The 16,735-nt window shown below is 42.9% G+C and overlaps 1 protein-coding gene across 1 annotated transcript in view; it reads left to right on the top strand.

Annotated features, from left to right (window-relative positions):
- The first annotated feature begins 289 nt into the window (after positions 1-289).
- Positions 290-16,735, top strand: part of IPO7 (importin 7) — a 68,362-nt gene continuing 51,916 nt past the window's right edge. The window contains exon 1 of the mRNA XM_070425328.1: positions 290-480. Within this exon, the coding sequence (XP_070281429.1) occupies positions 397-480 (84 nt within the window). The 5' untranslated portion in view covers positions 290-396. The remainder of the gene's footprint in view (positions 481-16,735) is intronic.

Raw genomic sequence — 16,735 nt, 5'->3', positions numbered from 1 at the left:
ATTGCATCACTTACTGTATCAGATACATCTTATAGTCACCATAAGTATACTATAATGTGAAATATTTTTAATTGATTGTTTTAAATTTCTTTCTGTGCAGTCTGGACATTTTTCCTTTTTGATTTGTATGAGCGACAGCTCAGGACCACGTGGGTTGCGGACTGCACACGCGGACTACACATCCCAAGGTGCTCCGCGGCACACTGACAGGAAATCTCCGGAGCATCTCCCGCCTCCACGCCGAGGCGAAGAGGTTCTATCCGGGGCTTTGGCGCTTCTCTTTCCTTTCGCGCCGGTTGCCGCTGCGGAGCGCGGCGGGTCCATGTGCGCAGTGAGCGGTGCTGTTCCTGGCTCAGAAGCACCCGAGCCTTGGGGTTTTAGCAAGTCCGCGCTGCGATGGACCCCAACACCATTATCGAGGCCCTGCGGGGCACCATGGATCCTGCCCTGCGGGAGGCCGCGGAGCGCCAGCTTAATGAAGTAAGGACGCCGGGCTGGCGGCGGCGGGCGGTCGGGCGGACTGTGGCAGGCCGATCCCTCCGGGCCTGGCTAGGGACGCGGACAGCGTCGCTTAGGGGCTCAACTGGAGAGGTGGGGCGGGGATCTGACGGCGAGTGCCACGCCGGGACGCCGCGGGCTGCTGCGGTGGTGGCGGCGGCCCAGACAGCCTTTGCGTCGGGTTCCGAGCTGGGCCTCTGGCTGCGGTCGAGGCACGAGGAACCGGCTGGGGCGAGGCGGGCGTGACGGGCTGGACACATGGCTGGGTCGGGTGGCCGTCCGTCCTCTGGCTCCTTCCCCGGTCGTTCCTCGCGCCCAGGAGGGGGCGAAACTCCCTGGGAGGTTTTTCAGACGTTTCCGGGAGCAGTCTCGCCGGCGCCGGGTTCGGAGGGGCTCCTGGGAATGCAGAACGGTTCCTTTGGGAGCTGAGCCTGTCAGCATGTCACTTCCCCGGGCTGATCGGTGACCCGCACAACTTTCTCCCCCAGGTTGACCTGCTCCCGAAAGCTTTCACCCGCCCGTAGCAGATTGAGGGTAGTGCGGGAGTGTGATTCGCTCTACCTCTGGCGGCAGGGGGGGCCGGACGGTGTAGTGGAAAGTGTCAGGTGAAGTGCACCCTTCTAGGTAGAGCTGCAACACTAACTTCTTGACTGACCTTGGGCAAGTCGCACCTTTTGATGCAGAGTTTTTTCCATTCATAAAATTAGGCCACAAGTGAGAGTGCTTGAAACTTGCCAAACTCCCTGTCAACTCCCAGGGGATGGTGTTTTCTCCCCCCATGCTTTTTGGGGACCACTCCTTGGAAAACAGACTTAGATGGACATTTTACTAGGTTCTATCTTTAGTTTCATTCTTTGTTTCTAAATTTCTGCAACTTTTTATATATGTGTGTATGTATTTATCCTCACTAGAGGGTAGATGTTTATTGGTTGAGAGAAAGAGAGAGAGAGAGAGAGAGAGAGAGAGAGACATGGATCAAACCCCTAACCTAGGTATGTGCCCTGATTGGAATGGAACTCTTAAAAATTATGAACATTGACTTAATAGAAGCTTCAGGAGTATTTCTAATTGAACATCTTAAGTGTACAATGCTGTTTTAGAGATTCCTGCCCTTAAGGGACTTCTATTTTTAAGAATACCACCCACAGAGTTAGACAAATTAAGTCTAAAATTGTTGGGTTTTTTTTAATGAAATCTTTTTTATTTTTCCATCCTCACCCAAGGACATGTTTTTTATTGATTATTAGAAAGAGTGAAGAAAGAAGGATGCTCCAACCAACTGAGCCACCAGGCGAGGTCAAACTAAAACTATTTTACAAGTGAGACCATCATTAGATCATACTGAGAGTGATACCGTAATTCTTAGGCTTAAAGTAACCTTGGGAGGAGCTTAGATTTCTTTTGGGTACAAAAAAATGAGCTGAAACAAATTCCCAATTTGGACCATTAGTAAACTATAGATGGAGTTATGGATCACTTTATTTTATTAATATATTTTTACTGATTTCAGAGAGGAAAGGAGATGGGGAGAGATAGAAACATCAGTAATACAAATCATTGATCAGCTGCCTCCTGCACGCTCCCTACAGGGGATGGAGCCTGCAACCTAGGCATGTGCCCTTGACCAGAATCAAACCTGGGACCCTTGAGTCCGCAGGCCAACACTCTATACACTGAGCCAAACCGGCTAGGGCTAGTAATTAATTTTAAAACGTATTATTTGGAATAAAAAGTTGGTTCCCTTGTAGAAAATTGGATAAATACTACTTCCTGCAAATTTGAAATTTATCCCTCAAATAGGTATTGAATGTCTAGTTCTATGTTCTAACATCTTGTAATAGAGACCTGGGTTAAGTATTTCACGGCTAGTTTTTGGAAGATAAATAATCAAAACAGTATTCTAAACATTTTTTTTAATTGAATTGCCAAATTGCTGTTAGGGTTTTGGAATACTGTGGAACAGCCAATTCTGTTTATCCTGTCAAAGAAAATTGGTATCTGGCCTGCGTTTTTGTGATAGTTAGCTATTTATGTTTTGTAAATTTCATTCAGTTATTATACCTAGATTTTTTAGAATTTTCCCAAGATAACCTCTCAGAATATTTATTCTCATCTCCAATCTTCACTTTAATGAAGTGATTTCATTTGAATCCTTTTTTGGTTAATTTTTCTGTGGCAGAACTTTGGTTTAGGAAATAGATTCCAGATAAATCTTGAAGAAGCTTGACTAGTAAAAATGAGGAAGTCATATTTTATTTCTGGCAGGCTCTTCTTGCTGGGCTAAGATAGGATGAACCAATCATTCCATGATGTCTCAACTAAAGCTATATTTTGGTTCATTTAGTTAAAAGAAAAAGATCATTGACATTTGAATGAATCTATTCAGCTAAGTGAAGTAATCACTAACTGTAAAAATTATAAATGTTATCAAAGTATTATAGTGCAAATAGTTATTTTTAAAAAGCGCTCCTGCCTCAGAAAGATTGCACTTAATGATTCCATCTGCTTGGAGCCCCTATTACTCAGTTATCTCCTAGACTTGTTCTCTCAATTCACTTTATCACTGTTCAGCTGTCTCCATGTCACTAAGGAGTTCCCAGACTACCATACTCCCTATCTCCCTTCGCCTGTTTATTTTCTCTATAGCACTGATTTATCATATATCATAAAATTTTTTAGTGTCCTGAGGTCTGAAATTTTTCTTTTGTTACTGCAGTTCTTTGTTAATGTTAAGCTTTATTGACTTATTATAATAACAACATAGGTTTTAGTATGTTAAACCACCTCTACCTCAAGGATTTTTGAGGTATTTATATATTTTTTTATATTACATACAGATTAAATTAAGAAAGCCATTAGACTGTTAGAGGCCACAGTAAGAATTGTTTGGCAGATATTTTTTAAGATATTTAGTATTCCCCACTGACTTACTCTACAGTATGTTATGTAATTTTTTTGAGCTGCTATTATAATTATAACAAACTTGGCTTCAAAGATTGGAGAAAACCATTTGTACAAATAATATTGTAAATATAATTAAAAACCACCTTATCTTTAAGAATAAAACCTGAAGAATTCTGTTCTAGCTGGGGTATCCTGGGAAAGTTATTTAATCTCAAAGTGTCGTTTTCCCAGTTTATGAAATGAAAGAAGTTAGAGTATGTATGTCATTGTGTTATGTGGGTTGAGTGAGATGATGGCATGTAAAAAATTGCAGAAAGTGTTCAGCATTTACTAAGTTCTCCAGATTATTTGAACTGCCAGTTGATTAACCAATCCAACATACCATACATTTTATTTCCTATTTTACTCTTAACTAAATAATACATCTCATTGGAAAATCATCAGCACTAATCTCAAAAGAAGACAAGTACATGTTCTTTGGACACTGAGATCACTAAGTAGATAGCATTACTGTAACATGAAAGTGGGCACAATTATAAGCACACTGCCCTGGCACATTATAGTCTCTCAGTAAATATTTCTCTTGCATTCAGCAAATAAGAACTTGAATAATAGTCAGAAATGTTAAGAGCACTCATCTTTGAATTTTTAAAGTAGATTTGTGTTACAGGGACCTGTCGCTTCTCATTTAAATTCTGAACTTTGAGGGCAACCTGCTTGGGTCCCCTCCCTGTAACAGGGAGCTTTTCTGTAATAAAATTTTGCTTTTGCTCAAAAACAAACAAAAAAACCATGACACTTTGAGATTAATTGACTTCTGTATACCTAGAAGTGCAACTTTTAAAAACTTGTATCTAAAATATGACATTTGATATTCATTCAGCATTGTTTATTATGTTCCAGAGACTATTTGCTCTGGGTGACACAGAGACTCTTTATGTACATACACACACGTTATATATTATACAGGCCCTGACAAAAACTTGGTTCTTCGCTTATGAGACAGATGAAACATCTCTGAAGGTTTTTGACAGATTATTTTAATAAACAGCACTCTTTGCTCTCTTCCTGCCAGTGTTCTTTAGTGAAAGACTTTCTAAGACTTTACTTATGCTGCTCATCCCTCCTGTTAAGCTCTTATCTCCCAAAACTAAAATGTTTCCCATCCATAAGTCTGATGAATCTCATTTTAAATGCCATCTTTCCCCACTCTGATCTTTTGTGCTAGTGTAAACTAGAAATTTGTCTTTGTTTAAACATCTAATTTTGTATATTCTCCCTTATATTTTCATTTTATTTGAACTACTTTAATTTTATTTAAACTAGGCGATTGCTGTCCCTTCTACTATAAAGTTCATTGGTTTTTAAAAAATTTATCTCCAGCCCTAACCGGTTTGGCTCAATGGATAGAGTGTCGGACTGCAGATTCAAGGGTCCCAGGTTCGATTCCGGTCAAGGGCATGTACCTTGGTTGCGGGCACATCCCCAGTGGGGGGTGTGCAGGAGACAGCTGATCAATGTTTCTCTCTCATCGGTGTTTCTAACTCTATCCCTCTACCTTCCTCTCTGTGAAAAATCAATAAAATATATAAATAAAAAATTTTATCTCCAGTAGGAATTAAATCTTTAGGTAAAAAAATAATTTTTTTAGATCCTAAAGTATTAGATGAGAGTAGATACTCAACAAATAATTGTTTCTGTTATTTAAAATATATTTGAATGCCTGTCATGTGGCAAATACTGTCTTTGGTGTTGGTGATCCAATAATGTACATAAAGTCATGGTTGTCATGTAGTTCACATTTGAACTGAAGTTTTTTTTTTTTAAATATATTTTTATTGATTTCAGAGAAGAAGGAAGAGGAAGAGAGATAGAAACATCAGTGATAAGCGAGAATCATTGATTGGCTGCCTCCTGCATGCCCCCCACTGGGGATTAAGCCCGCAATCCGGGCATGTGCCCTTGACCGGAATCGAACCTGGAACCCTTCAGTCCGCAGGCTGACGCTCTATCCATCGAGCCAAACGGGCTAGGGCTGAACTGAAGTTTTAAAAAAATATATTTTTATTGATTTCAGAGAGGAAGGGAGAGGGAGAGAGAAACATCCATGATGCTCTAGCCCTGTGGTTGGCAAACTGCGGCTCACGAGCCACATGCGGCTCTTTTGCCCCTTGAGTGCAGCTCTTCCACAAAATACCACGTGTGGGCGCGCGTACAGTACGATTGAAACTTCGTGACCCATGCGCAGAAGTCGGTTTTTGGCCTGGGTGAGTCTATTTTGAAGAAGTACTGTTGATATTTAGCTCTGTTGACTGATGAGTTTGCCGACCACTGCAGAGTCCAGCCAGTTTGGCTCAGTGGTAGAGCATCGGCCTGCAGACTGAAAGGTCCCAGGTTCTATTCCAGACAAGGGCACATCCCCAGGTTGTGGGCTGATTCCCAGTAAGGGGCCTGCAGGAGGCAGCCAATCAGTGATTCTCATCATTGATGCTTCTCTCTCTCTCTCATTTCCTCTCTGAAATAAAAAAACATATGTATTTAAAAAAAGAAAAGAAACATCAGTGAGAGAATCACTGAGTGGCTACCTCCTACACACCCGACATTGGTGATCGAGCCCACAACCCGGGCATATTCCCTGACTAGGAATCGAACCATGACCTCCTGGTTCATAAGGCAACTCTCAACACTGAGCCACACCAGCTGGGCTGAACTGAAATTTTAAATGTAATGTTAGGAAACAATTTTTTGAAATATTTATTTTGAATGACAATTTCCCGTCTGGTTCATTTAATAGCAGTGTCTCTGTACTAAGCACTGAGCTAAGTTGTAGATATAAAGAAATTCATGATTCCTGCCTTTCTGGAGCTCCATAGTCAACACAGCCCTCATATGTGGTCAGGGTTATAATAGAGCTATGTGTAAGTTTTAGATGAGGAGGATATTAAATTTGACTTTGGTTAAGACAGATAAGATCTCAGCGTCAATATTCCCTCATACTTGCAGCCAAGAAAAATGCCCTAAGTGGAATTAGAAGGCTTACCCAGGAGCCTTTTAAACCATCTATTTCTAAAGCTTAGTGTGCTAAAAAATGGTTATGTAGGCAGAAATCTTCTTTCTCACATTCTTTATGTGAAAAAGTAAGTAGCTTAGCTTTGATTAGTTTCTTGGTATTTTATGTTTATTTTTATATTTATAAACTACCCTGAGTCTCTTCTGGGATCTTCACACATGGTGACTATTATTACTGTGATATATTTTATTTATAAACTAGAGGCCCAGTGCACGAATTTGTGCACCAGTGGGGTCCCTTGGCCTGGCCTGTGGGGTCAGGCTGAAACTGGCTCTCCGACATCCCTGAGGGGTCCCAGATTGTGAGAGGGTGCAGGCCAGGCCGAGGGACCCCACCGATGCACAATCGGGTCCGGCCCATCTCACTCAGTCCCGATTTAATTTAATTTTCCACAAAAGTGCAAAAAGTGTATATAATTTTGAAGACAGTATGTAGTCTGAGCAGGTAACATTCTTTAATTAAGAATATCGCTAAGACCTGGCCAGGTGACTCAGTGGATTGGAGCATCCTCCTGTACACCAAAAGGTGGCAGGTTCGATTCCTGGTCAGGACACATATCCAGGTTGCGGGTTTGATCCCTGGTTGGGAAGCAACTGATTGATGTTTCTCTTTCACCTCCCTCTCTCTCTCTGTCTCTCTCTTTCTCTCTCTCTTAAAATCAATAAACATATTGTTGGGTGAAGACTTAAACAACAAGAAGAATGTTGCTAAGTGGATACTGATTTGAATTTGGAAGAGACAGTGTCCCTGGATACTTTGGCTGTTGGACTGGAAGTTATTCAGTGACACAGCACATTAAAGATCTGAAGGAAGAAAGCACTATATTAATATTTTTAAGGAAATAATTTTATTTTTCAGATATATTAGGTGTATATATCATTTTACTTATTATTTGTTCCTGTCAGTGGGACATTAATGATAAGTTTGATTTAAAATGGGATTTTCTTTTGGTCACTCATATAATGTAAAAGTTTTAAAAAACTCTTTAGTTGGAAAGCATTTGAGTATCACTATTTAATGAAAGACAGGAGGACACAGTAAAGAACCTTAGACTTGATTTACCACTATGATGATTTAACCTCACTGTGTCTCATATTTCATCTAGGCAAGAGAAAGTATTTGCCTTTGTCAAATTCTTTAATAAAACAGAAAGGTTAGAAATCCCCGCACTGTTGAAATTATCTGGTTGTATTTATTTTATGTAAATTCGGATGTCACGGTGCCCTTAAAGCCTCTCTCTCTTTTTTTAAAAAAATATATATTTTATTGATTTTTTACAGAGAGGAAGGGAGAGGGATAGAGAGTTAGAAACATCCATGAATGAGAAACATTGATCAGCTGCCTCCTGCACACTCCCTACTGGGGATGTGCCCACAACCAAGGTACATGCCCTTGACCGGAATCGAACCTGGGACCCTTCAGTCCGCAGGCCGACGCTCTATCCACTGAGCCAAACCAGGGCGCCTCTTTCTCTTATACATTAAAGCCTCTCTCGCTCTCATACATGGGTATTAAAGTATAGTAGCTAATTGAAGGCCTGTTTGATTGCATTCCAATGGAGAGAACTAATTAAAAGTAATCGCTTCAAGAGTAAGCATTAAAAGAGCGACAGTCCTGGCCAGTGTGGCTCAGTCAGTTGGGCATTATCCCATGCACAGAGAGGTTGTTCTGCCATTTGAATTCTGGCCAGGGCATATGCGTGGGTTTGGGACTCAATCCTCAGTAAAGGGTGTACAGGAGTCAGCTGACCTATGTTTCAATATCACATTGATGTTTCTATCCTTTCTCTCTCTCTCTCTCTCTCTCTCTCAAATTCAATTAAAATATTTCTTTTAAAAAATAGCGACATTAGGTGTGCATTGGAAAATGTGGGTCTAGAGGGGAAACTGATACTGGAGAAAATATGACATAAATTTTAAGTCTAGTTTGATGTGCTGGTAATCATCCAGGAGAAAATGTCTGGTAGGTAGTTAGAAATGTGGAATTGAAGTTTAGGTGAGAAAGCATCAGTGGAAATGTAAATTTTTTTTCTGCAGGTGAATTGAGAGAAAGGAAGTATGATCCAGAGATGTGGGGTGGACTGAAGGGCTACACTTTGGGCCCTGCCCATTTTGGGGACTTTGAGCGACATAGGAAAAAGGAGACTGAAGACTTATGCATAAAAGTAGAAGAAAGCCACACCCTAACCGGTTTGGCTCAGTGGATAGAGCATCAGCCTGCGGACTGAAGGTTCCCAGGTTCGATTCCGGTCAAGGGCATGTACCTTGGTTGCGGGCACATCCCCAGTAGGGGGTGTGCAGGAGGCGGCTGATTGATGTTTCTCTCTCATGGATGTTTCTAACTCTCTATCCCTCTCCTTTCCTCTCTGTAAAAAAATCAATAAAATATATTTTTTTTAAAAAAAAGTAGAGCCAAAACCGGTTTGGCTCAGTGGATAGAGCGTCGGCCTGTGGACTGAAGGGTCCCAGGTTCGATTCCAGTCAAGAGCATGTACCTGGGTTGCGAGCACATCCCCAGTGGGAGATGTGCAGGAGGCAGCTGGTCGATGTTTCTCTGTCATCGATGTTTCTAACTCTCTATCTCTCTCCCTTCCTCTCTGTAAAAAATCAATAAAATATATTTTAAAAAAAAAAAAGTAGAAGAAAGCCAATAAAAGGAATCCTATATAATAATAGAGAAACATGGTAATTAGCCATACCTCCGCTACCCTTCCCATTGGCTAATCAGCGAGATATGCAAATTAACTGCCAGCCACGATGGTGGCCGACAACCAGGCAGCTTGAAGCCAACAGGAGGCTTGCTTGCTTCAGTGACGGAGGAAGCCAACGTTCCCCGCCTGCAGCTGCCGGCCTCTGAGCTTGCACTCTAAGAAACAATGTTACAAATATAGAAGCTAACAAAACCCCAGAAACCTGCTTTCAGTCAGCCAGGATCTCAAAGCTGGAGTTGAAACAGTGTTTCGATTATAGAACCCAAACAAACCAGATACCTGCTTTCAGCAGCCAAGGTCTCAGAGCTGGAGCCGAGCCTCAGAGAGAAAGCCGGCTCTCAGTTCCAGTGACAGCCATAGAAGGTAAATAAATCACAGAATAAAAGAAAAAAAGGAGAGGTTTGGAGCTTCAGTCACCCACCAGCCTGAAAACGGCCCTCAGCCCCTCACCCAGACTGGCCAGGCACCCCAGTGGGGACCCCCACCCTGAAGGGGGTGTGACCAGCTGCAAACAGCCATCATCCCCTCACCCAGGCTTGCCAGGCACCCAAGCGGGACCCCCACCCTGATCCGGGACACCCTTCAGGGCAAACCAGCCAGCCACCACCCGTGCACCAGGCCTCTATCCTATATAGTAAAAGGGTAATATGCCTCCCAGCACTGGGATCAGTGGAGCAGCGAGGCCTCACTGCCCCTGTGTCAAGCAGAGCCACGAGGCCTCCCAGCACCGGAATCAGCGGAGCCACGAGGCCTCCCAGCACTGGGATCAGCGGAGCCGCGAGGCCTCCTGGCCCCTGGAGCAGCGTGACAGGGGGCAGAATCCGAAGCCCCTGATCACCCTGCGGCTCTGTGGGTAACGGGGCGGCGCCCCAAACCCCTGATGGGCCCTGCTCTGTGTGTGACAGGGGGTGGTGCCCCAACTCCCCTATCGGCCCTACTCTATGTGTGACAGGGGGGAGCTCCCCAACCCCCTGATCAGCCCTGCTCTGTGGATGACAGGGTACAGAGCCCCAACCCCCCCTGACGGGCCCTGCTCTGTGCGTTACAGGGGGTGGCGCGGCAACCTCCCCATCGACCCTGCCTTGAGTGTGACAGGGGGTGGCGCCCCAACCCCCCAATCGGCCCTGCTCTGAGCCCGACCAGGGGCTGCACCTAGGGATTGGGCCTGCCCTCTGCCACCCGGGAGTGGGCCTAAGCCAGCAGTTCGTTATCTCCCGAGGGGTCCCAGACTGTGAGAGGGCACAAGTGGGGCTGAGGGACATCGGGCCTCTAGTTTTAAATAAGAAGGTTGGTTGTGGGCAATTTAGTTTCCTATTTCCTTAAACGAATTTCATAAATTTTCTGCCAGTAAACATGAATTACTTTAGTAATAAGTAAAAGGCTATTAGGGGAAGGAAAGGGTTGTTGACATTTCAAACTGAGAGAGGTTAAAGTAAAATGACTTTTGAGGGAGAAAGCTTTTAAAATACGTATTGTAAACTTGGAAAAAGCAAGTAACCCTGATTACAGGGTTACTGAGTAGAATGTTAGCAAGGGAGTAGGGAAAAGATTGTAGGTTAAAAGGGTTGTAGGGTCAGGGAGTGATTATGTGGATAGATGTGTTTTTCCATATATTTTTTTCTTTTGTAAAGTTAGACTTTATTTGGGGAGGGGGAGCAGGGAAAGCTGCCAGTGGAGTAGTTTTTCAGGCCTATGATGGCCTGTTATAACAATAATAGTGTCCTACCTGTAATGTTTTATAGTCACTCATCCTATTACATCCTTTATACTGCTTCAAGACCTTATCTTCCTACAGCGTAGATCTGATCATGTAAAAACTTTCCCAAAAAAGTTCACACTTATTAGATCTTGATGTGGGTATAATTTGCCTATTCATTTTTGCCTTTCACTATTCTCTTTCGTTCTCCTAATAATCTCTTTAATGTCGTGTGTGTTTCCTTCCATGTCCCGGGTGGATTAGGGTTTGGGATCTGAAAAGAGGAGCCGCACACAAATGAGAGAGAAAAGATATAGACATTTTGGAAATATTGGGGGACCAGGTGGGCAAGTCCAACTCAAGGAGAGGGACTTCCACTGATGCTCAGGCCGCTCCAACCTTTTATTTGATCTGGGGTAGCCCTAGGGTAAGGAGGTTTCAATGACACACAGATTAGCTCATCAGCAGACAATTTCCAGAAATAGGCAGAATATCTAATCAACAATAATCAACAAGGATTTACATAAGTATCTAAGGAATTAAGTGAACTAAGGTGGGGATGATTCTTCAGCTACCATTATCTAGATTAACTGGGTGGTGCACAGCCCCTACCTTTGCTAGGGCTTCAAAGGTCACTAGCTTTGGGGGGTCTCTACTCTATGCTCAGCTAGTGAAGACAATAAATAGTTTCTGGCACTTTAACACAACCCATACTTCTTTTCCTTTTAAAAATCCTTTTGCCTGTTTCTACGGGTTTAAGTCCTTTAGGGTCTAACTCAAAATTTTACCTGGTAGTTCAATTGGAATTTATTTCCCAACCTACCTTATAGTGATCTTTTATCTCTGTGGTGTCTTGCACTTAAGTACAAGTAAATGGAGTGGAGTTAAAAGAGATGGAGTTGGAACCCTTGAAGAATTTTGATTAGATGAATTGAGGGTGAATGTTGAATTATCTGGGCTGATGAAAAATAATGACAAGATAAATTATCTAGAAAGGTTTTTGTGTTGTGATTAGTAGCTTTTAAGCTTGAGTGTTGGTAGTTTTAGCTCTATTTAATGATGTTTAATGGCCAATTTATTTCTATAGTTCTGGAGTCTGTAATTAGTGCCAGCACTCAGAAGTTACATTTATACATTGACACAATATGTTTATTGTAGCATTTTCTGAGGACTGTATCAAAGTTTGCCAAGCAGTTGAGAATAATACCATAATTATTCAAATTTTAAAGAGTTTTTTGTGATATTGATGCTAGTGATATTTTACTTATTTTTTTAAATTACCATAAAGAATAAAGATCTTTTAATATATGATAATAAATATAATAATAGTTAATATGTGATAGAAATTATTTTAAATATGTGATAGTTTGCTATACCTAATAATGCCAGAAAGTTGTTGATCATCCAATGACTAGAAAAATAATTTTTCTAAATTTAAACATTTAATGTATGACTTACTTGATTTGTGTTTTATAATGGTCTTTTTATTTTTTAAGTTTTATTGAGGTATAATTTACATTTCATAAAAGTCACCTGTTTTAAATGCTGAAAATTAGTGATTTTAGTAGACTTAGAACTATTAACCACAATCCAATTTTGGAACATTTTCATTACCCCAATAATTACTTAATTCCCTATCCCAGTCCCAGACAGTTGCTATCTATTTTCTGTCTCAATTTTCTTAGAAATCTGGTGTCTGATATTCAGTATTACATTAAGTACATTTGTTACCTTCTTTGGGAAAATTACAAGACTTCCTGCATTAGGCATTTCAATAGCATGGAAATGAATATGGGACAGGTAAGTAGATGTCTCAGGTTGAGTTTGTTAAATTGTGCCATTCTCGCTGACTGAAATAATCCTTTCTTTCTTAACCTTAGTCTATCTAAGCTCAGTTGTCTGAAAGAAATACTTTTTGTCAGTTTCACTTTTAGATTTATCCTGTATTTTGAAGACAAAGTGACAAAAATAAAGTAATTAAATTATTAAATTATTTTCATAGTTTAGTTGTAAAAAATAATTTTATTGAGTTCAGCCACATAAAGGATCCAGTTTAGTGGGTTTTAATATATTCAGAGTTATGCAGTCATCACCACAAACTTCAAACTGTTTTCCCCTATACCTCCTGTTCTTGGCTATTTTCTGTCTATATAGATTTGTCTTTTCTATACATTTCACATAAATGAAATCATATGATACGTCTTTTGTGACTGGCTTCCTTCATATAGCATAATGGTTTTAAGGTTCATACATGTTTCATGTATCAGTATCTCATTTATTCTTTTTACTGCCAAATGATATTCCATTCTATACACGTGTATGCCATATCTTGCTTACTTATTCATCAGTTGATGAACATGTGGGTTGTTTCCATTTTGGGGCTATTAATAATATTGCTGTGAATGTTCAGGCAAATGCAGTTCTGTTGAAATTTTTTTAATTGAGGGATAATTTACATGTAGTACAAAGCTCAAAATATATACAGCTCTGTCAATTTTTACCTAGATAACCACTGTCCAGATCAAGATATATATAAACATATATATATATAAAATATTAAAATAAAAAATAAAATGAAAAGAAAAAGATGTGTGTGTGAGAGAGAGAGAGAGAGAGAGAGAGAGATAGATTTCTATTTCCTTTAGACTCTTCTCAATCAATACCTTTTCTCCTTTAGGTTACCATTATTCTGACTTTTGTTAGCTATAGATTAGATTTGCCTGTCATTGAACTTCATGTACATATAAGAGAATCCCATTGTACCCAGGTAGATTGACTTCATAATATGTTTTTTGTTTTAGAACTGTATTGCTTAATTCTGTAGGTTGGTTTTATTTTTTTTAAGTTGTATAATATTTCCTTGTATGGATTGTGCCACAGTTTGTTTATAAATTCACCTGTCAATGGACAGGTATTATTGTGGGCATAAGCACTTATTTCTCTTGGATACATAAAATTGAAATTGCTTGGTTATAAAGTAGATGCGTGTTAGAAACTGCCAGTTTTCCAGTATGGTTATACCATATATATATATTTTTTTATATATACTTTTATATATATATATATCCTATCTAATAAAAGAGAAACATGGTAATTAGCCATACCTCCGCTACCCTTCCCATAGGCTAATCAGCATATCCTTATGCAAATTAACTGCCAGCCAAGATGGCGGCTGGCAGCCAGGCAGCTGACGCGAACAGGGAGGCTTGCTTGCTCCAGTGACGGAGGAAGCCAGGTTCCCCGCCTGCTGCTGCCGGACTCTGAGCTTGCAGTTTGAAACATTGTTACAAATATAGAAGCTAAACAAAACCCCAGAAAGCTGCTTTAGTCAGCCGGGCTTCAGCCAGCCGGATCGCAACATTGTTTCAAATACAGAAGGTAAACAAAGGCCAGAAACCTGCTTTCAGCAGCGGAGGCCTCATAGCTGGAGCCGAGCCTCAGAGCTAAAGCTGCCCCAGAATAAAACAAAAAAGAAAAAAAGGAGCGGTTGGGAGCTTCAGTCACCTGCCAGCCTGAAAACGGCCCTCAGCCCCTCACCCAGGCTGGCCAGGCACCCCAGTGGGGACCCCCACCCTGATCCAGGACACCCTTCAGGGCAAACCAGCCAGCCACCACCCATGCACCAGGCCTCTATCCTATATAGTAAAAGGGTAATATGCCTCCCAGCACTGGGATCAGCGGAACCGCGAGGCCTCCCGGCACCAGGATCAGTGTGACAGGGGGCAGCGCCCAAACCCCCTGATCGCCCTGCGGCTCTGTGTGTGACAGGGGGCGGGGCCACAACCTCCCTATCTGCCCTGCTCTGTTCGTGACAGGGGAAGGCGCCCCAGTTCCCCAATCGGCCCTGCTCTGAGCCCGACCAGGGGCTGCACCTAGGGATTGGACCTGCCGTCTGCCACCTGGGAGCGGGCCTAAGCCAGCAGGTCGTTATCTCTCGAGGGGTCCCAGACTGCGAGAGGGCACAGGCCGGGCTGAGGGACCCCGCCTCCCCCGCAAGTGCACAAATTTTTGTGCACCAGGCCTCTAGTGTGTATGTGTGTGTGTGTGTGTGTGTGTGTGTGTGTGTGTATTATGCAAATTAGCTGGGCGTCATGACTGGCTCAGGGAGAGGCTGCATCACGACTGCTCGGGAGGAGCTGCACACGCAGATGGGCGGGAGGGAACTGCATGCCGCCCCCAGCCCCAGCAGAGGCATACCAGGGGTGGGAGCGTGCTCCAAGCGGCCGCAGTGTGACTCAGAGCACGCCCCCGGTGGGTGGCGGCAGCGGCCGGAGCGAAGCAGCCCCAGTCCCAGATGCCTGGCAGCAGCTGGAGCAAAGCAGTCCAGGCCCCGAGTGCCTGGCAGTGGCAGGAGCAAAGCAGCCTGAGTTCTGGTGGGTGACAGTGGCAGCCAGAGTGAAGCAGCCCAGGTGCCGGAGGGAAGCTGGTGCTGGCAGCCAGGGGAAGGAAGGCTTTTTATTGCACGAATCTTTGTGCATCGGGCCCCTGGTCCTATATAATAAAGAGCTAATATGCAAATGGCCGTCACGCCGTAATGGCTCAGACACAATGTTAGGGAGAGAGGAATGGGGACCCCACATTCCCACAAGCCTCCCGCCCTGCGGTCCCAGGTGCCAGTGGCTGTGCCTGTGGCCTGGGAGAGGGACAAGCCGCCTGCCCTGCAGTCCTGGGTGGCTGTGGCTGGGACAAAGCCTCCCGCCCATGGTCCCCTGTGGCTGCAGCCGGCCAGAGGGAGGGAATCCTGGGTCCCAGGTACGGGGTGAGGCAGAGGTGGTTAGGCCAGCAGGGGAGCAGTTAGGGGCGATCAGGCAGGCAGGCAAAAGAGTTAGGGGTGATCAGGCAGGCAGGCAGGCAGGCAGGCAAGTGGTTAGAAGCCAGCGGTCCCAGATTGCTAGAGGCAGTCGGACATCCCCCAAGGGGTCCCAGATTAGAGAGGGTGCGGGCCAGGCTGAGGGACGCCCCCACCCCCCCTTTGCATGAATTTCGTGCACTGGGCCTCTAGTTTTATACATCTACCAACACTATGAGTTCCATTTTTTTTCACATCCTCATCAGCACTTTGGTGTATTGCATATATTGTTTTGAGGTGGGGCTTTCCTGTCCACTTATACTAAATCTTTTGTAATTTGCTTGTATATATTTGCTTAATCTTTTTTTTCTTTTTGGAGTGATTAACTCTTGCTCTGGTGTTCCTGATGTTTTCATTTCCTTTTACAATGTTTATACTCATGGGGGAGGGGCATATGGCTCAGTTGGTGGCATTGTCCCTTACACCAAAAGGTTGTGGGTTCAGTCCCTGGTTGGCGCACATATGGGAGGCAATGGATCGATGTCTGTCTGTCTCTCTCTCTCTCTCTCTCTCAAATCAATACATTTACTTGATACTAAAACTCTTCTATGGCTTTCAGCTTTCATCATGGTTAGGTTTTCCCCACTAAGATGATAAAAATAGATACCATGACCATGGCTGGGTAGCTCTGTTGGTTAGAGCATCCTCCCGATACACCAAGGTTGTGGGGTTTAATCTCCAATCAGGGCACATACAAGAACCAACCAATGAATGCATAAATAAGTAGAACAAGTTGATGTTTCTCTCTCTCTCTCTCTCTCTCTCTCTCTCTCTCAAATCAATACATTTTAAAAAAGATAGATACCGTGGTTCCCTTTAATTACTCTTGCAGTTTTATTTTTTTATACTTGAAGTTAGAAATTGGTAGAGGTCCTTTGTTAATGTAACACTTACGGAGTACCTGTTGTGCTGTAGGAAGACATAGTGAGTGGAATATGCTCACTTATGCGTAGCTATCCACCCAACAAAAACGGTGGTTTTGTTCTTTTAGCATGACTCCTAAGCATA

This window comes from Myotis yumanensis, unplaced genomic scaffold, assembly GCF_028538775.1.
Source record: "Myotis yumanensis isolate MYYU_CA2020_CCGP unplaced genomic scaffold, mMyoYum1.0.hap1 SCAF_10, whole genome shotgun sequence".
Taxonomy (NCBI): Eukaryota; Metazoa; Chordata; class Mammalia; order Chiroptera; family Vespertilionidae; genus Myotis; species Myotis yumanensis.
This window is presented reverse-complemented; position numbering and strand designations above follow the sequence as displayed.